This window comes from Sus scrofa, chromosome 2, assembly GCF_000003025.6.
Source record: "Sus scrofa isolate TJ Tabasco breed Duroc chromosome 2, Sscrofa11.1, whole genome shotgun sequence".
NCBI classification, from domain to species: domain Eukaryota; kingdom Metazoa; phylum Chordata; class Mammalia; order Artiodactyla; family Suidae; genus Sus; species Sus scrofa.
In genome coordinates, this window is record NC_010444.4 from 11214021 (window position 1) to 11234095 (window position 20075).

The 20075-nt window shown below is 42.1% G+C and overlaps 2 protein-coding genes across 2 annotated transcripts in view; one reads left to right on the forward strand and one right to left on the reverse strand.

Moving 5' to 3' along the window:
• Nucleotides 2218-15040, reverse strand: MS4A1 (membrane spanning 4-domains A1). Its single transcript, NM_001243394.1, is given in 9 exon segments — nt 2218-3720; nt 4800-4901; nt 5814-5945; nt 5948-6049; nt 7626-7682; nt 8163-8282; nt 8737-8779; nt 8782-8910; nt 14849-15040. Coding segments are annotated over 8 exon segments (897 nt in total). The 5' UTR covers nt 8895-8910; nt 14849-15040; the 3' UTR covers nt 2218-3492.
• The window catches only part of MS4A4A (membrane spanning 4-domains A4A), a 141888-nt gene continuing 133938 nt past the window's right edge, over nt 12126-20075 (forward strand). The window contains exon 1 of the mRNA XM_021082971.1: nt 12126-12867. The gene's annotated coding sequence lies outside the window, so the exon portion shown is untranslated. The remainder of the gene's footprint in view (nt 12868-20075) is intronic.

Below are 20075 nucleotides of genomic sequence, written 5' to 3' on the forward strand. Positions count from 1 at the left end.
TTACTTTAGAATTTTTGTTTTCCCCTGCAGCAGAATCCATACTAGGTCAGAGCAAGTTTCTTGCAGTAAGTCCCCAAGGGAAGAGGTGAGTAAGGGGCAAACAAGACTCCACAGGAAAATCCTAATTTAGCTTTGATTTTGCCACCTATGATTCTACCGTATTCATTTTATCTTTCATGATCCTCTTTAGCTCAGACCATACCACCAGGTTTTGAGTTAAAGGAAACTTCCTTGAGGTTTACAGACTTGGGAACATTTTCTGATTTTTGTTTGAGGTTATGTACCAAGAATTTAAAACAAATCAAACCCAAGTTACCATTTCTGTGTGCTGGGTTTTACTCTTGTCAAAGTGTAATAAAAATTAATTTCCTAGTCTTTTAACAAGTGCCAGTACTTCCTAGTAGTAGACTTTGACAAGGCCTGAAATGTGAAGCCACATTTTGAATAATGAGAAGAGGAAATATATTTCTTGCTCATGGTTTCTGCAGCTCTGAAAGTGATTTTCAAAAAAAGAAAAAAAAAAAAAAAAAAAGGAAAGAAAAGGAAATACCCTAACTATCCAATTATAGAGGAATGGTGAATTATTCTGTTGATTCAATGAAGTGGTAAGTTGAAACTAAAAATAATACTTAAAAATTATATACCAGTGAGGAAACATCTTTTTTTTTTTTTTTTGTCTTTTTGCCATTTCTTGGGCCGATGCCACAGCATATGGAGGTTCCCAGGCTAGGGGTCTAATTGGAGCAGTAGCTGCCAGCCTACGCCAGAGCCACAGCAACACAGGATCCGAGGCGCGTCTGCCACTTACACCACAGTTCACGGCAACTCTGGATCCTTAACCCACTGAGCAAGGCCAGGGATTGAACCCACAACCTCATGGTTTCTAGTCAGATTCATTAACCACTGTGCCACGACGGGAACTCCAAGAAACATCTTTATGATATAAAAAAAGTATAAAAAGATTAGAATATGCAGTGATTGCAGCTGGGTAAAATTATGTATTGAACTAGGACAATCCACTATCCTGGTTTGGACTATCTGGTTTTTAGCACTGAAAGTCCTGCATCCCAGGAAATCTCTCACTCCAGGAAAACTGGGGTGGTCACACACCCTATTATGAAGAAATTGCCCTAGGGATAAGTGGGGACATAGCAAGGATTTTCCTTCCCCCCACCCCCCGATTCTCTTAGACCTTCCTATGCCTCATTTTTTTTTAAATTATAGTTGGTTTTCAGTGTTGTGCTAATTTCTGCTGTACAGTACAGTGACTTGGTTACATGTATATTTCAGGAGACTGAACACTGTCACTTGTGCATAGCAAGGATTTTCATTCTTTTTTTAAGCGCAGACATCAACAGTGTCTCATAAAGAGTTATGTGAGGTCAGTAAGAAGTAATTATTTGAAATCATGAAAGTGAATAAAATAAATTAAAATTCTTAAGGAAACCGTGGGTTTGGAGAGGGATCCTCAGAGATATTTCAGAAGTGGAAAGAAAATGAGATAGAAATACAATCGTGTCTCTTTTGAGGGTTTTCTCACGGAATTTTGCATTGAACCTGCCATGGCCACATTCTCTTCGTGTTCCCCAAGTCCAAGGCAGGGCCTGGGCCTGGTCCACCTGCAGATATTCCAGTCACGTTCTGGAGTGCAGACAGGGAGGAATACATTATTAATGTCCCATTCCATGGAAATCTCCTTGAGAATGTATGTGTGTGTGTAGGAATATGTTGACATGAATATTTGATGTCCTGAAATCTTACAGTTCAAACCCAGGTCGCGGTTATGTGAATATGATCTTAAGGCTGTAGGAGCCTCCTGTGGTCAAACCTGTTACAAGAGTAAAGAAAATTAGGGAAACACCGTGACAAAATCATCTGTTGCAGACAAGAACACACATTGTTTTATTCATTTAAAGCCATTTTTTAGGACTTTACATAGACAAAGAAATCTTCCACCCCTTTTTTTTCGAGTCACAAGAAATATCTTCTGCTGGGGGTCCATAGCAAAGTGGAAATTTCCCAGGGAGTGGAACTTAGGATGTCTATACACCTGGCAGGATCTGGTGGCACTCAACAGATCACAAGTGCTCAAATGCAGTTGATCGATTACAGCGACATCTTCCTAGGTTAGCATTCTTTCTATGTAGGATACTGTATCTTGAAGCATGAACAAGAATTGACAAGTGGGGCGGCTATTCCCTAACGTTTGGCCTTGTAAGTGATTATGTTATTTCCAAGCATGATTCTCTTTCTCAGAATGTCTGTAGCTCTTAGTGTCTGCATTATATACTCTGTCAGCTTATTATATATTAATGCTTTTTGAAGGTCTAAGTCTTTTTGTTACCAATGGGTAAAAACCTGATCGCTAACAATTTTGTGTCTCTCAACACCTGTTTCATGCTGATCAGAGAGTAGGTGCTTGATGAAACCTGTAGTAGTTTATGCAGACATCAGATAGGCAGTTTGGTTATTTCAGACAGGATAGCATTTGAGTAAGAAGATCTGGGTATGAAACGAGGCTCTCAAGATTCCTGGCTGTGACCATTGACAAACTACCTTTACTTTCTTATGAGTTATGTAGCCTCTTTGAACATTTGTAAATAGGGGTAGGGTATTTTTTTTTTCCTTGATCATGGAAGATCAATTGCAATTATTTGAAAAAATACTATGTGAACTAGAAAATATTTTACAGATACAAGTATTGATTATCATTTATGATTTGGGGGCTCATTATGGCATTTTTTTCTTTCATTCTTTCTTGTCTTCTCTAAAGGCTAAAAGTAGGTAGACAGTGCAACCAAGAGCCTAGAGCATATGTTAGGGAAAGTTAACGCATACAGATATGTGTCCATATATAAGAGGTGCTGTTTGTATGAAGACAGGGCTGAGGGCTGGCCACTTAGTGCCCCCCTGATGTGGTGTGGGAGCCACATAATGTCAACCCCACAAAAAAATAGATGGCATAGGTTCTTTATTGGACCTCATTATTATTATTTTTTTACTTTCCTGAAAATAGTGGTGCAAAAGAGACTCCATGAAAAATGTAGATGTGGAAGGAACTAAAGATAGTTTAGAGATGGCATGGAGCAGTCGCTTATATTTTTCATCTGATGTGGAGTCTTCCCACTGCAGGGGGAAGAAATGAAAAAAACAAAAAACAAAAAACAAAACTACTACTGCTAATCTTGCTACTACTAGACCTTATCCAAATCATATACTGCAGCCCTTATTCAGCGCCCCCCCCCTTTTTTTTAAATGTAAGAAAGCTGCCCTAAACAAGAAGCATGACGACACAACCTGCTACAATGGCCTATAATCATACTCTCAATGAGGGCGGGAGAAGGGAGCTGTGGCCACTCCATGCAAAGACCAGAGAGAGACATGGAGGATACATGCAAAGTGCCTCCAGAAATAGGGGCAAGTATGTCTCTTGTAAGCTGCAGGCACTAATGCTTAAAAGAAGAGGAAACATAAAATAGAAAAAAAAATAGTTTAAGGGGCACTGTCGTTTTCTATTGGTGAAGATTCCTCATCTTGGGGAGGCTCTGGAAAGTTTATTTCTGTTTCTTCTTCTTCTTCTTCTTCTTCTTCTTGGACTGGAATAATTTCAATCTCTTCTTCATTCTTTGGTTGGGAAGGTATTTCAGTCTGCTCGACTACTTCTTCTTTTATTTCAATGGCCTGTTCTTTTTTTTCTTCAGCCGACAGGAGAACCACATTCTAGAACACAAAATCGAACAAAGTTTTCTTGACCTTCATCATTGGCACATTTCTCAATAATCTATACAAATATAAAATACCTCCTAGTTTTTATGCTATGCCATTTTCTCTGTGCTTCCAGGTACCAGGATTGCTTTCCTAGGTGCACAGGTCCTTATCAACTCACTTATCAAGGCTCTTTCTCAAGGCCAGCCAATTTTGCCACTTTTTTTGAATAATCACATAGTACAGTAGAGGAATTTAGATTGTAGTTTTGATTGGCCTTTATTGGAAATGTACTTGGGAAAGTAGTTTTCTCTCGCTAATCCTATCTTCTCATTTGCAAACAGAAGGAATTCACGATGATTTCTAAATTCTCTTCCAAAGTTAATGTTCTGTGTGGGATATTCATATCTCCCAACTGTGGAGCCTCTTTGAACCTCTTGTTTTGGAAGAGGGATTAGATGGAAAGGGCACTGAAGAAGGGAATACTGAGAAATGAAGTAGAAGAACTAGTGGCTTTAATCGGCCTTCAGTCTTCATCCATCCTGCTTTTATAAATCAGCTATGGAATCTTGAAATCAAGAAGGATGACTGAATGAAGCTTAACTCAAGGTTTGTAAGAGGATGCGCATGTCATAGAACTGGATCCTTTGTTTAACCTTTTTTTTTTGTGGGGAGGGAGGAGCATATCCACGGCATGTGGAGGGTCCCAGGCTAGGGGTCGAATCAGAGCTACAGCTGCTGGCCCACACCACAGCCACAGCAATCCGAGCCATGTCTGTGACCTACACCACAGCTTACGGCAACGCCAGATCCTGAACCCACTGAGCAAGGCCAGGGATTGAACCTGTGTCCTCATGGATACTGGTCAGATTCATTTCCACTGATCCATGATGGGGAATCCCCCTTTGTCTAATCTTTAAACTTTTGACATTTCCCCCCATTACTGGTAGTTTCTGCTTTCCAGAAATATGCCATGATCATTTTTCATGATGCTCCCAGTTGCAAAGACTTGTCAGGTTACACTCGCCATATAGAATCCTTTGTAGGTGTGATTTTCCTAGAGGGAGGTTGTGAGCAGCATGACCACTACTTACAGCTTTGGGTCTGGAGCACATTTTTTTCCATTCATTTTCAACCGTGCCAGCTGTCACAAATTTCTGGAGGAAGGCAAAGATCAGCATCACTGCAAAAGTGCTCTGAGGAATAGAAAAATGAGGGTGAAAATGTAAGAAGGTGATTGGTGCTCAGTAAAGGACCAGTGACTAAAATTAAGTGATTAAAAGATTAGTTCTGATAGCCAGTCTCTTGGGGTAGACTGTGATGGAAGATAATACAAGCAAAGGGACGTATGTGTATGTATGACTGGGTCACTTTGCTGTACAGCAGAACTTGGCACAACATTGCCAATCAACCATACTGTTTTTTAAAAAATAAAAAAAAATCAGAGAGATAAACTGTAGCATGTAAAAAAATTATTTTTTTGTGGGAATAATGACTGAGAGAACTACTAGTATCTGTATAACCAACCCTAACTCTTAGAAAACTCCTGGCACACAGGATAGTTAGTACATGTTGCTGACAGAAAGTAAGGCAGTAGTGAAGAATCAATTCTGTGTAGGCAAGAACAATTACTGAGTCCCAAATTAAATTGTATCCAGCTTCAGGTAGTATATATCAGACCAAGAAAACCTCTCCGTACTTGGCAGATTCATTTTTTTTCCCTTCAAGTTCAAAAACACTAAAATCTCCTTAAGGCAAAAGATATTCATTGCAACTTATGTTCTTCATTGTCCATCTTAAAATAGTAATAATAATAAATGTTAATTTCATTAATAATAATAATAAATGTTTGAGCAAACAGTTAAGTAGCACTTTCTATGTACCAGGCACTGCTCTAAGTGCTTTGCATGTATTAACTCATCCCTCCAAACAGCACTATACTGTTACCGTCCCCATTTTACAGCTGAAGAAATTGAGACACAGTGTGGTTAAAGTTCTTGCTCAAAGACATATAGGCAACAAGTAGCAGCAACAGACAGTCTGGATCCAGAGTGGAGAAGAAAAATGCCATACCTCCTCCCTGAAAGTAAATCCAGTTTCACACTTACCAAGAACACAGCTCGCATGCTTTCACAGTATCGCATAGATAGAGAGTTTTTCTCAGCGAGGTTAGCTGGTTCACAGTCGTATATGTTAATATAAGGCGTGGGAGTTTTAATAAGGTTCAGATTCTCCATTTTAAAAAATGGGAAATAGTAATATTAAATATGTCCATGATCAAAAAAATTATTCCGGAAATAGCAGCAAAGAGGCTCAATGAGTTCATTACCATCCTTGCTTTGACCTGAAATAGAGATGTAAAGATTTATTAACTGAGATCAATTCCCAGCTGCAGAATATAAACTGGGAAAGAATTACAGATCCTATTCCCCTGACTCAAAAAGGTACTACACCCAAATCATACTAAATCCTGCTTCTCTCTGTTGTTTTTAATCTCCTTGTCTCTGTAAAATAAAAAACCTTCAAGTCTCCATATGTTTCTTTCTCCATCTTCCCCATGTCATTTATGCCACCAGCATCCAGCCAGTTTATCAACAAGATATTCTAGGAGTGATCCCTGTATTTCCCTTCACTGTCATTGCCACCATCCTAGGAGGTGTTCAGTACACAATTGTTGAATAAATGGAGATAAATCGTATTCAGATTATATCTTTCTGCATCAGAAGAGAGAAGGAAAAGAGAGAAGGAGGTTCTTCTATCACAGTGAAGCAGGATGGTTCTGTGTATATAGATAAGAAAAGAGCAGATAGGACCGTCTAGGTCTGTGTCTTCATCGCAAGCAAATAGTGACACCTGCTTCCTATTGATATAAGTTGCAATCAGTCCCGGTGAACCATCTTTCAGAACACAGTTAGGGCTGATGTCTCTGGGTAGCATAGGTAAGAAGAGCATATGTCAGTGTGAATGTTCTACTTTGCCGGGGATGATAAAAGGTTGAAACGGGAAGGTCTATGTGATAAGGACCATATAATGGCAAGGAGTCATTGACAATTACCTTAAGACACACATATTTCACCCCTGGTCATATGACTTACAGATGGCAAGTCAGTAGGACTGGCTGTATTTGGAGAGTAACTACAACTTGATTTCCATAAACAGTTTTGGTTTTTTTCCCCCCCTAAACTGAGTTTATCAGAACACCTCTAGAGAGAGCCCTCTCAGTCGTCTCGGTCCCTCACTGACTTTGGAAATGACTCGAATTAGTTACAGCTTGGTAAGTGTAAAAAAGTTGAAGGAGGAAGCTTGCTGATAAGCTCTTGACCCGCGCCGAAATGAGGAGTTCCTTCTAGGTGTGAACGTGTCCCAGGAGGTTATATGAATGAGAGCACAGTAGCCCTTTACGGACTCTGAGTCGCCTTCATGTGTGTGTGTGTATATATATATATATATATTAGTCCATTTTATTCTCAGGACAATTGCATATGGTAGCAAGGACTGTTATTTCCGTGTTTAGGTGAAAACACAGAGGTACATAGCGGTAGACTGACTTGTTTGAGGTTACAGCTCAAGGTTAGCTAGGACATGAGCCAATCACAGCCTTGGTTACACAGTCTTGCTAAATGCTGGTCTGAGAGAAGTGGCACAGCTTTTGTAGACAGCATCTCATTCCTAAGACCATGAGTATGCTTTTCATCCATGTGCCTTCAACCCTGTTTTCACGGACATGTTTCGGGTAGATCTCACGTCCATAGTTTTTATGAATCAAATCACAGCAGCATCGCAGAGGATCCTTTGCTTTTTAGGGCTAAGAGAAAACTCAGTGCTCCTGTGACTCCAGAGGTCTTCAAGGATCCTTGTTTTCAGCTGAGAAAATGGATCCTTCTCTGATGTGTGGGAAAGAAGGACATACGATTACTTGCCAAACTCTTCCTGGGGCTTTTCTCCGCTGCTGCCAGGAATGATCCAGAAATGATATACTGTAAAAAGAGAGGTAGTGGGTGGGAAAGGGGGTGGGGAGAGGTGGGAGAAGCAGCAGAGGGGGAGATCATTTTTTAGCATCGCAAGAACTAGTTGTAAAAAATCTAGCCACACCCTCAACCACTTTCACTAAACTACCCAGCCATTTTTCCTGGATTCATTCATTTTTTTCAGCAGTCCTATTTCTCCATTATTCAGGCTCAAGCACCTTCAATCCATGCCTTTTTCAACTAACTGGGAGCTGTGATGAGGAATATAAGACCAGAGGCAGAACTCATATTTCTGTTTCAGTTAGTACTCACACTGTAAATTTAAAAGTTTTTTTAGTTTTCCTTCCTTGCTTTTTTTTTTTTTTTTAATTTATGGAATTGCTCTTTGGAGTTAATCTGCTCTTTAGAAATAATCTGGTATATGTCTGTGATTTAAAAAAAAAAACTTTTGTCTGCATCCTCCCCCAATGGTTGGTTGTTTTTACTCACCAGAAGGCCTCCCCAGAGAGGGTACCACAAAGTTACACAGATGGGTGCATAGACCTCCATGTGGAACAACAGGAGGCTGCCCAGGGTCATGTGGAAGAGCCCGTTCATGATCTGGACAGCCTGTGGAGAGAACAGGGCACCGATGGGTCAACCAACCTTATCATCAAGTCAGAGAGAGAGGGTGAGGCTGCACGCGCTGGCTCCCGACCTGGGTGTGGCTATGTAAAACGCCCAGAGCAGACCGTGAAGGCGCCAGGACCTCTGTCTTGTTCAGATCCATTTTCCCCACCACCTGGGCCATTTCCAAGGCAGGTATACCTGGGATGCTGTGGCGAACTGGGAGGGGAGGCCCCTAACTACGTAAGCCTCAAAATCAAGACAGGGCACACCATGGCGATTTCACCGTGGCGATTTCTCTCTACATCCCTGATTTGGGCCACTGTGTCAGACACAAAGAACACCTCAGGTTGGATCAGATGCCTTCAGGTTGGATTGAATTCCATACCTGGCCTACGGCATCTGCTTCTTAGGCCAGGGGATCCCTAGGATGTAGAATGGAAGGCACCTGACTTACCCCCAAAGCCTTAGATTCCCTCATGAAGAAGCTTTGTGTAGGGCCACCATCGAAGGCACCCTCCTGGGAATTAGTTTGGGGACAGGTTGCATGGCAATGGGACCTTTCACAGGATCTGCTGGGAAAGCTCCAATCATTGAGTTTCTGGGCGTCGTCATTTCACCCTCAAAACTCCTAAAAATAAAACAAAACATAACTGAGGAGAGAGGACAGGGTTTTCAGCAGTCTCTTATCTGGTCATGCATCTGAATGCTTCCGTCTGTATTCTCTCAGTGGGTGTCACTGGTGGCAGTCACAGCCTCTTCCTAGTGGCTTTGGGCCTGAGGCAAGGCCTGCTGGTGAGTTCTGAGGACCCAGAAGGGCGTCTCAGGCAAGAATATGTGGGCTCGAGGATCCCTGCCAGTATTCTTTTTTTTTTCTTTTTTAGAAGCACACTTGCAGCATATGGAACTTTCCAGACTAGGGGTCGAATTGGAGCTGCAGCTGCCAGCCTACGCCACAGCCACAGCAACTCGGGATCTGAGCCACATCTGCAGTCTATGCCGCAGCTTGCAGCAACACTGGCTCCTTAACCCACTGAATGAGGCCAGGGATCGCACCTGCATCCTCAGGGATGCTAGTTGGGTACTTAATCAGCTGAGCCACAATGGGAACTCTTAGAATATAAATTCTGTCAAAGCAGAAACCTTGTCTCCCCTGTTCAGTATTTAAAATTATGTCCAGATTTAGTAGTTTTTCCTAAGTATTATTGAAAAAGTAAATGTTTGTGAAGCACCCATGTCTGAAAAATTATTAGCTACTTTTTCTGATGTTCTTGTTCTTTATATTACTTTATATTATAATACCTTTGTGGGTATTAGTTTCTATTTTTTTTCCATCTGAAAAATGAGAGAATTCCCCCTTTCACAGACATGTGAGAAATAAGTAAGTTAACATATGCGTAACTGCCTGGTACACAGGGAGAAAGTAGTAAATACTATTTGTTGTTAGGATTCCTGATATATTCATTTTTAAATAGAAATGTCCCTTTCCAGCTCTAAAATTTTAAGACTGTTCAACTCTTCATCTTATGATTCTCTTTGGTATTCATTTCTTTATCTCATTTACTTACATGAATTCTATTGGGTCTTTCCTGGGCCCCGGAAATTTCTCTTTAGGGACACAACTTTGGTCTTGGTTATTTTGTTTTTTGTTTTTTGGTTTTTTTTGGCCATTTTCAAGGCACACGAAGTTCTCAGGCGAGGGGTCGAACCCACATCAAGGATCCAACCCATGCCACAGCAGTGACCCTAGCCACACTAGTGTCATGCCAGATCCTTAACCCACCGAGCCACCAGGGAACTCCATGGTCTTGTCTTTATTGACTGTAAGTCATGTAAGAGGCCTTGGCGACCAAGGCTGTCTGTCCAGCTTGCTTGTCTTCCTGAAGGCACACAGGGCCGGGCACCCGAAGGTGTGCTGTAGGACAGGTGCTTGGGAGTATCCCAGGCCTTACATCTATACCCACTTTCTGGTAACAGAGATATTTCTCATCTGGCATCTCATCTGAGCCTCAGAGTGTAGAAAAGGGATGAACCATTGCCCCTGTTTTGTAGAAAGGAAAACAATGGCGTGGAGAAGTTAGGTAACCTGTTCAAAGTTACATGACCATCAGACTTTAAAAATGAGAGCATTGACCTAGCTGACAAGGTATCTGTGGTACCAGGCTGCTTTGTCCTCCTTGGGGAATAGGAATTCAGCCTTTCATTTATCAGTCTTTTCCATCTCCTTCAAACAGATGTGCAGTTTGGATGCCTATAAACCAGCTGAAAACAGAATATCTTTCTGGGCTGTGGCTAAAGGGGAAGAGAGGAGGCTGTAGGCGCTTCACGTTGATTTTGCCCCAGCTCAGGATTACCAGCTGTCATGTGGTCCTAGAGACCTGCTTTGCACCCCAAACCACCTCACAGGGCTACCACCGAAAGGTAATACACTAATAGAGACCACTAAGGAGTTTACAGACTGATTCTGGTCACCAGGGAGAATTTTTAGGGCCAGTAAGAACCTCAGAAACCTTTCTGTTCATTTTACAAATGAGGAAACTATAGCCCATGGATGGGGTGTGCTTTGTTAAAGACCTTCCACTCAATGACGGCACCAAACCAGAAGGCAGACTCCAGGCCTCTGAGGCTGATGCTCTTTCTTCCTTTTTTCTTTTTATTTTTTGTCTCTTTTTTTCTTTTTTAGGGCCGCACCCACGGCATCAGGAGGTTCCCAGGCTAGGGGTCGAATCAGAGCTGTAGCTGCCAGCCTACACCACGGCAACACAGATCCAAGTGGCGTCTGTGAGCTACACCACAGATCATGCAACGATGGATCCTGAACCCACTGAGTGAGGCCAGGGATCAAACCCGTGTCCTCATAGATGCCAGTCAGATTCGTTTGCACTGAGCCACAACGAGAACACCCTGGTGCTCTTTCTGCTGCCCGCTGGGTTGGAGCACATGGATAGAGTCATTCACTGAGCTCACTCTGTGCCAGGAGGGTTGTGTATCCAGTCCCAGCTCTACCCACACCTTCCTTACTAAATGGGCACTTTGTCACTTTGCAAGTGTGGAAATGGGGGTTCTGAGAGGTTAATTACTTTCCCCGTGGTAAGTACAAAATGAGCTGAGAGTCACCATATCCATCTCCAGGATTCATTTAATAAGGACAACTTAAAGAGCAGAGGTCATCAGTTATTAGGGCAGAAGGAGGTGACTAGACCATCCCTGTTTTAATTTCTCCTATTTTCCACCTGCCTAAAGCTGTGTCTGTATTATTGGTAGGGTAAAGCTTTCAGGTAAACAAATCCTAATCAGGCTGTGTCTGCAATGACTAATGGCAGAAATGACCACTGGAGGGGAATATTTTATTTCTTTTAAAATGATATCTCACGGAGTTCTCATTGTGGCTCAGCGGTAATGAACCCTACTGGTATCCATGAGGATGGGGTTCAGTCCCTGGTCTCGCTCAGTGGGTTAAGAATCCGTGTGGCTGTGGCTGTGGTATAGGCTGGCAATTCGACCCCTGGCCTGGGAACTTCCGTATGCCATGGGTACGGGCTTAAAAAAGCAAAAAAAAAAAAATTAAAAAAAAATAAAGTGATGTCTCCTATGGCAACTACATTTCTACTAAGTCTTCAACATATATTATTGTAAAATAGTAATTTATAAACACAAACATGCTTGTTTCTATATATTACTTCATTTTTCAGGGAGATAATCTCTCCTTATATATAATCACACACACACACACACACACACACACACTCGCGCGCGCACACGCACCCATCAGGTGGTTGTAGACTGATTGGGTAAAGAAATTTTTCATTCTATGGGACTATGTAAAACTAAATTACAGATTTTTTTTTTTTTTTTTTTTTTTTTTGGCTATGCCCGCAGCTTGTAGAAGTTCCAGGGCCGGCACTTAAACCACAGCAGCGACCTGAGCCACAACAGTGACAACATTGGATCCTTAACCTGCTGTGCCGTTTGAGAACTCCAACACACACTCTTAAGGATATTGTAGATTCTTGTAGCCTTATCCTATACATTTTTTTAAATTTAATTGTTCACAATGACTCTTTGCTCCAACTGGGTGTTTTCCAACATGAAGTTATGCTCAATGACTAGTTGATTACCCTTGTAGTGGTTAGTGACCACATTGGTCAAAATGTGACCATAATAGAATTTTCTTCTCACTGAACTATGAAATCGTAACTCAGTTTATCAGACACTGCTCCATTTTATTATAACAACTTCTGCAAATCTCTGTTGATTTTTAAAGGCACCACTGTTTCTGTGTCTATCCACTGAAGAAGACAGATCTCATAGCCTTTATGGGTTTTGGTTTGAATAATGACTTTTAGGTCCAGTAATTCCATCCTTTACTGAGAAGTTCAAAGCTGCCTAGCTTTTGTTACCTCAACTTCCTCCTTTGCCACTCAGAATAGTTTTGCATTTTTATCCCTTGTGGCCTCCTGTGCGCTTATCTCTGAGGAAGAATGTTCTTACTTCCTTCCTCTCGGACTGTGCTCCTCCACCGTCTCCCTCCACCAAGATGTCAGTCCTTCAAAGAAACTGCTTCTTCAGTCTTACTCTGCTTGTGGTGGTATGTATCGGAAAGAGCTTGCCCCAGCTTGGTTGCTTTCTACCTTTAGGGTCTGATCTCTCTATTCAGAGTATTGTTTGGAGAACGTGAGATAATTTACAATTTATAAACTATAAATTCTCAAAAAATTATTATTATTACTGGAAATTTTTTATGATTAAAATGTGCTGCATTTCCCCCAGTTCCAAAGCCCCATTTCTTAAACTGTCCCAACCACTGCCCAGTCTCCATCCCTGCACCCCCGGCTTCTTAAAAGCTTAGGTACCACCTTCTTCCTCCACTTCCTCACCACTCACTCACTCCTTGACTCTTGGCAGCTAGGTCCTGCCAGAGCTACTCAGTTGAACCTGATCTCTTCAGAGATTGTGTGCCAGGCGTCCTCCCTCAGGTGGCTTCGTGTCTGTTTCCCTGTCACCTAGGCTTAAAAAGTTGGAACCATATTCCTCTCTGGCTCCTCCATCTTCCACGTGGAACCAATGGCCAAGTCATGCCATCTCTCCCCCTGTAAAGTATCTTATTTTGCAGGTGCACACTTTTTTTTTTTTTTTACTTCAGTGCCACCCTCATGGCACTTTGATTCTCATTTCCTCTCCTCTCATTTCCCCTCCTGGTTTAGCACAGAAAGCTTGTCTTGCTGCCTTCCATCCCATCTTTTCTAATCTATCCTCTGCAAGGCTGCTAGATCAGACTCCCCAAATCCCTGCTGAAGTTACACTCTCCCTGAACTTGAACTCACCCCTGATCTGTCATTACCTGCCAGAGAAACCCTTCACCTGGCCCCTCCCAGCCTCTGCATAGTTTCTTAAGCTCAGACCCCACTACTCCCCACCGGAGCCATTGGTCTGGACAAGGCTCCTGCCTTCTTCTTTCAACCTTCTCACCTTTGACATGCTTCTCCTCCCACCCCCTCCCCCTTCACGTTCAGGCCAACTGCCCATCAGACATTCATATCACCTGAGTCTCTTCCTGGCAAGGAATTCTCCTTCAGAGCCTATAGCTCTTTGCATTCCTTACTTGTCACCAAGGGTTTTCCTTCTCCTGTCGTGTTGTTAATTTCCTCTAGTGGAATGTAAATTCCTTTAAGCAATGCCCTACTGGGATTACCTAGGGAACCTGTTTTCCTATGTATTATGAGCTCAGTAAACAGTAAACTGAACTACTTCCTCTGGGGAAGTTTACAAATGCTCAGGATCTTGGACCAAAAGGTGATGCTTCACCTCACTTGAAGATCCGTGAGATCAAGCCATTTTATGAAAAACAGAAAAGGAACCTTATATGCTGGTTTCAGGAAACAGTGATGTCGGGGTTAAAAGTCATCTTTGTCTAGACTTCTGTGATGGATTTGGGGCCGGATTTTGTGCTTGGTTTAGTGTCCACCAATCCCATCCAGAAAATATTAGCCTGAGAGGCTTAACAACATTTAGTAGTGTTCACATTTAGTAGTTTATCTTTGGAGGAAGAAGTATATAAAGCGAGATGGAGTTATTTTCATTATAGCCTTGACCAGTTGTCTTCCTATTTGGTACAAGCCAGCTCTAAGAGCTTCCAGATCTAGCTTATTTACTCTTCATAATGCAGTGACTGTTACTATTGCCCCCATCTTATAGATGAGGCAACTGAGGAAGAGAGGTTTAATACCTTGCCTGAGGTTCTATGGCTTGTAGATGGTAGAGCTCAGGTCTCACTGAGCCCAGCAGGTGAGTAGCCAAGCTTTAGTCTACATGCTGCAATCTGATGCTTTTGTAGATTGACTCCCAGTTGATGGCCATTATCATTCGTGAGAGAGAGAGTGAGTGGTTAAAGCAGTAGGTGGGCAGCAAGCCTCAGTGTCATGGGCCCCTTCTCAAATGATGACACTATCAGAATACCCGATCAGGGAAGCCCTAGAATTCAAACCGAGAATCTCCAGTCTCTAAGACCATCCTACGCCTTATCTGCCGCTCCCTTTTAGTCACATAAACAAAGCAAATTGATTCCTTACCTGAGTCTCCAAGGTCTTAAGGCTCAAGGGCTGGTGTAGATGCTTGCTGCTGAGTTCAGTTTGGAAGCGAGCAGTGCCCAGCGGGTGAGTGAGATGGGCCAGGCCTAGGATCTCTGATAGATACCAGGTGACAGGAAATCAGTGACTTCTGCCACCTTGGGCTTCACCCTAATTGCTTTAGTTTAATACACACTTAATCAGAGCCAGAGGATATACAAAAAAAAGTTTCTGCCTTACCAGGAGGTTTCACTTCTTGAAAAAAGATCCCAGGGGACTGCCAGGCGTACTTTATGCTGCCTTAATTAGAAGAACTTTGCAGCCCCCACCCTGTAAGCAGGTGTGGATGGTGGGTCCCCAAGGGCAAAAAGGGCTCTAGAAATTCTCCCAAGATGGGTTGCTAGGACTTTTACCTTTTGTCATTACTTTTAGGAGTGGGTAGGTGGGAAGGAGGCATCCATGCAGAGAGTTTCAAGAATAGGTGTTGTATGTATCCTTCTCAAAGATCAGCCTCATTTGCCTGCACTGAGGGTTCTAGTGGGACCATGTATGTCTTGTGTAGAATTTAGTAGAAATGGTTAAAAATTTAGTAGAACACGTCCCCAGAAGCTTGAGGCAAGAGTTCCACATTTGGGGATGTACATCGAAATAGCACTTTTGGAGTTCCCGAGGTGTGGCTCAGCGGAAACGAATCTGTCTAGCATCCGTGGGGACAAAGGTTTGATCTCTGGCCTTGTTCAGTGGGCTAAGTATCTGGCATTGCCCTGAGCTGTGGTATAGGTCACAAATGCGGCTTGGATCCCACGTTGCTGTGGCTGTGGTGTAGGTCAGCAGCTATAGCTCCGATTCGACCCCTAGCCTGGGAAACTCCACATGCTGAGGGTGCAGCCCTAAAAAGACAAAAAAAAAAAAAAAAAAAAAAAAAAAAAAAAAAAAGAAAGAGCACTTTTACAACTACAAGTCCACCTTTTCCCATCATCTGTCTAGTACCCCTTGGGTCCTCTCTCTTTTCCGTTTGGGCTGGGGTGGTGTGGCTGGCAAGCCCAGTGCTAGATCAACTGAGGAAATTGAGGAAGCTGGTGGCCAGGAGAGCAAATACTTAGGAGAGGAATCTAAGAAAGTTTTGCTCAAAGATATTGTACCCCCTGCTCCACTGTATACAACCTTTATGTTCATAGTTTGGATTTTTTTCTTGCTTTTTAAAACTTTCTTGTCCATTTCTTTATTTCATTAGAGACCCAGGCTGTAGTTAGGTAATTGTCTGCCTACAGGGCTGGAATATGGCAGCCCGACTGCTGAACCCGAGCTTCCTTTATATCTTCTCTCTCACTCTCTCTGTCCTCTCTTTGCTCTTTCTCCCTCTGCCTCTTTTTCCTTTTAGATGGTTTGGAACGAGAGGGTTGGAACCAATGGGTGAAGTCGTTCTGGAGAGGCTGATGTGGGGGCAACGTAGAGAACAGTGCCATCTCCCCACCATTGGAGTAGCTCATGAGCGGAACAGGCTGTCATTTGAATAGAGAACTTGCTTTCATCAGGAGTGCACAGGTAGAAGCCCTGCAGTCACCTATCATGAATGCTAGAGAGAGGAGAGGCATGGGAACAAAAGTCCTGACATTCATGTAAGACTCTGGTTGTGGGTCTTTGAGTATCTGCTGAGGCGCTTGAGTGGTTGGTGGTAGGGTCTGAGGTGTGGATGATTGTGAGGTTTGAGTCCCAGGTGATAGGTGGTTAGGAGCCTTGGTCTTAGTAAGCAGGAGAGTGGGGTCCAAACTTGGTGAACATATGGCATCACTGAGGATTGGGGTGGGGTCTCACTGCCTAGTTTGTTGTGTTTTTCCTCTGTGTAGGCCCTGTTTTGCCCAGGTATGTCTTAGGGTATTTGCAAGTCTGTTTTTTGTGGCCCATGAGATCACTGAAGGGCCTCTATGTTTGATTCCTCCCAAGTCACCTTGAATTTTAATTTATATAAATAAACTTTCACTTTGTCTTTGCCAGTTTGGATTGATTTGACCTTTCAGTGTTTGACTGTGTTGAAATCCTCCTACAGTTTGGATTTGTCAGTGGAACTTTCATTATTTCACCTTTTATTCTCCCCTCCCCCCCCACATAATATTTGAGCATGTTTTACTAGGTCGATGACACATTTAAAATTTCTCTCTCTGGATTTAGCCTCTTGTCATTATCTTTCCCCTCTCCAAAGGATGATCTCTTTTTAAAGTCTGCATTAAAGTTTATTAACTAACCTTTTATTGCTAATATTTGCGTCATAGAAATTTGTCTTTTATTCCCTCCACTTCCTAATGCCCTTTTTTTTTTTTTTTTTTTTAATCCTTGAGACATCTGGCTTCTCTTATGAGAACTACATTCTGCATCATAATCGTTCATGTCCCTGCCTTACTCAGCTATCGCTTGATCTGTATGTCCCCAGAATGTTTTCTGTATGTTCTCTGACCGCTGTGTTCTCTGCGGTGCTGTGAGAGCCAGTGGTCCTTTGTGGTTCTATCTCGTATCCAGATGGTTATCCCAGTGCTACCCATTATCAGGAATATTATGATGGGTTCCCAACTGTTCAGCAAGGCGTTGACACCCAGAATCATCTGGCATTGGAGGGTTTTGGTTTCAGAGAATTGGTAAGGGAGATGCAGGTGCCTCAGAGGTGAAACTAAAGATCTTATTGCAAAGAGAACTTGCTGTAAGTTGGAAAAATCTCCATATTGTATTTATAAAAATAACTACTATGAAGGAAAATATAAATTCAAGTACTTTAAAGCTTTATAGTTTATGAGCTCTCCTCTCTGTTTGGAGGGACTCCTTTACCTAAAAAAAAAATAGCATTAGTTGAATATATGCTTATATGCTAAGCACTGTCCATATGACACCTATCATACTGTGTATTGATTCTGTTTTATAATTATGGAAACCAAAGTTCAGGGGGAACTTTGGGGGAAGCTGGCTCAAAGTCACATAGTAAAGATATAGTAAGAAAAACTTCAGTTATAAATTTTAAAGAAAACCTACTATTTTCTAAGTGATTATTAATTTCTGAGCACTAATAGAATCACATGTTTCATTTAAGCTCACAGTAAACCCATTAGGTAGGTGTTAATATTACATTTTAGTTAGGAATTTAAAGCTCAAAAGATTAAATTATTTGTTCAAATCATTTAGCTTGAAATTGCAAAACTAGGAGTTCCCTGGTGGCCTAGCAGTTAAAGACTCGGCATTGCCACTGCTGTGGCTTGGGTTACTGCTGTGGCTCGGTTTGATCCCTAGCCCAGGAACTTCTGCATGCTGCAAACACAGACTGAAAAAAAAAAAATTGCTAAGTGGACATTTAAATCTAGGTCTGACATAAAAGCCCTTACTATTAGGTGACAGGCCTCTCACCCTTAAATATATCTCAGCCACCACCCATTAGAACCTCACTCAGCTGCCAAGTGTTTTTCATGGGAACGGCACCCCCCCCCCCCTGCCCTCACTTATGCATCTATAGGCCTTGCTCCTTCCAGCTTATAGCAGAAATGAAAGCATGCTAGTTGATTTCTTTGAATGTGCTGAGTTTTCCTATGCCGGAAGAGTAGAGGCAAATGGGATTTGGAGCTGGGGGTTCTCACTTCAAATCCTGGTTCTAAGTCCCTCTCCCTTTTGTGGTCTTAGAAAAGTGAACTGCTTTGAACATTGGTGTTAACGTCTGTGAGACTGTGAGACAGGCTAGTCATATCTGTGTCTGAGGGCGGTCGTGACCATTCAGTGAGCCAAGAGAGGTCCCATCACTGGTAGTTCCCAGGTATCCAGTGAGTGGAAGGCAGTATAACATAAGGCAGCTGTTCTCAAAGTTGATCCAGGAACCTCCAGGAGTTCTTGAGACCCTTGGAGGGGGTCTGTGACCTCAGAACAATTTTCATAACAATACTAAGACCTCATTTCCTCTTTGCGTGGGTTCACAGCAGTATCCTCCATGGGCTGTAGAACAGGAGACACTACAGCAGGTCGAATGCAAAAACAGCTAAGAATCCACCTGTCTTCCATTCAGCTGGAGAGAAGCCATGGTTTCCAAACTTTGCCCTACTTTGGAATCTCTGGGAATCTTCAAACCTGTTGATGTCCATCCAGCTCTCAACACATTCTGATTTGTTGTGCAGTGCATTAGGATTTAGTAATAAAAGTTCCCCAGGTGATTTGAATGTGCAGTCAAGTTACATGGGGATTTATGGGTATAGCGTTTTTGTTATGCGAGGTGAGTAAATTCTAAGAGATCTGCTCTACAGCGGAGTATATATAGTTAATAAATACAGTATTGTACACTTGAAAATATGTTTAAAGGACAGATCTCATGTTAAGCATTTTCACCAAAAATCTAAAACAAAACCCCACAAAAGAACACAAAGGACATTTTGGAGGTGACGGATATGCTTAGTACCTTGGATATGGTATTGGGTCATATGCACACATTAAACATGCACAGTTTTTTGTATATAAACTATAACTTAATAAGGCTAAAAAAATAAAAAGAATGTCAAGTAACCTAAAAAAAGATTTGCAAAATATCAGTGCCACTCTCCATGCTAAATTAATTTTTTATTTTGGAAAGTATAGTTATTTTAATAAAAATGTTAATTGTATCAATTTGTAAGGAGTTTTGAATAATTTTTCAGAGTGTAAAGGGATTCTGAGGCTGAGAGTTTAAGAGGCATTGGTATGTTGGTACAGAGAAAACCTGGGGATCAGGAGCCATACTGCCTTTTAATACCATGCCTTTGACATTGCAAACTTTGTGACCTTGGGTACGTTATGTACCCTCTCTGTGCTTCAACTTCATTGTCTGAAAAATGAGTATAATCATAACATTTGCTTCTTAGATTTTTGTGAGATTTAAATGTGTAATACACCCAAAACACTTAGCGTGGTGCCTGGAGCCTTATAGTGGCTTCCACCAATATTAACCCACATTATTATGATTCTTCCAGTTGTTATAAGTGGCTAACACTGATCAATGTAAAATTTGTGGGTCAAGCCATTCTTCCAGCCAACTCATCTTTAACCACAACGGGGGAACAGGAGCCCCCACGTAGAGTCTTTTGGGGAAATCGGCAGGACCTGGTCTCAGATACTCTGGGCTTTGGTTCATTTCTCTGTATGTACAGTGACAGCCAACCCTACCTGAGTGTCCTTTTGTCCAGTGAATGCCTAACTAACAGAGGAGGTAACACCAAAGCGACCATGTGATTTG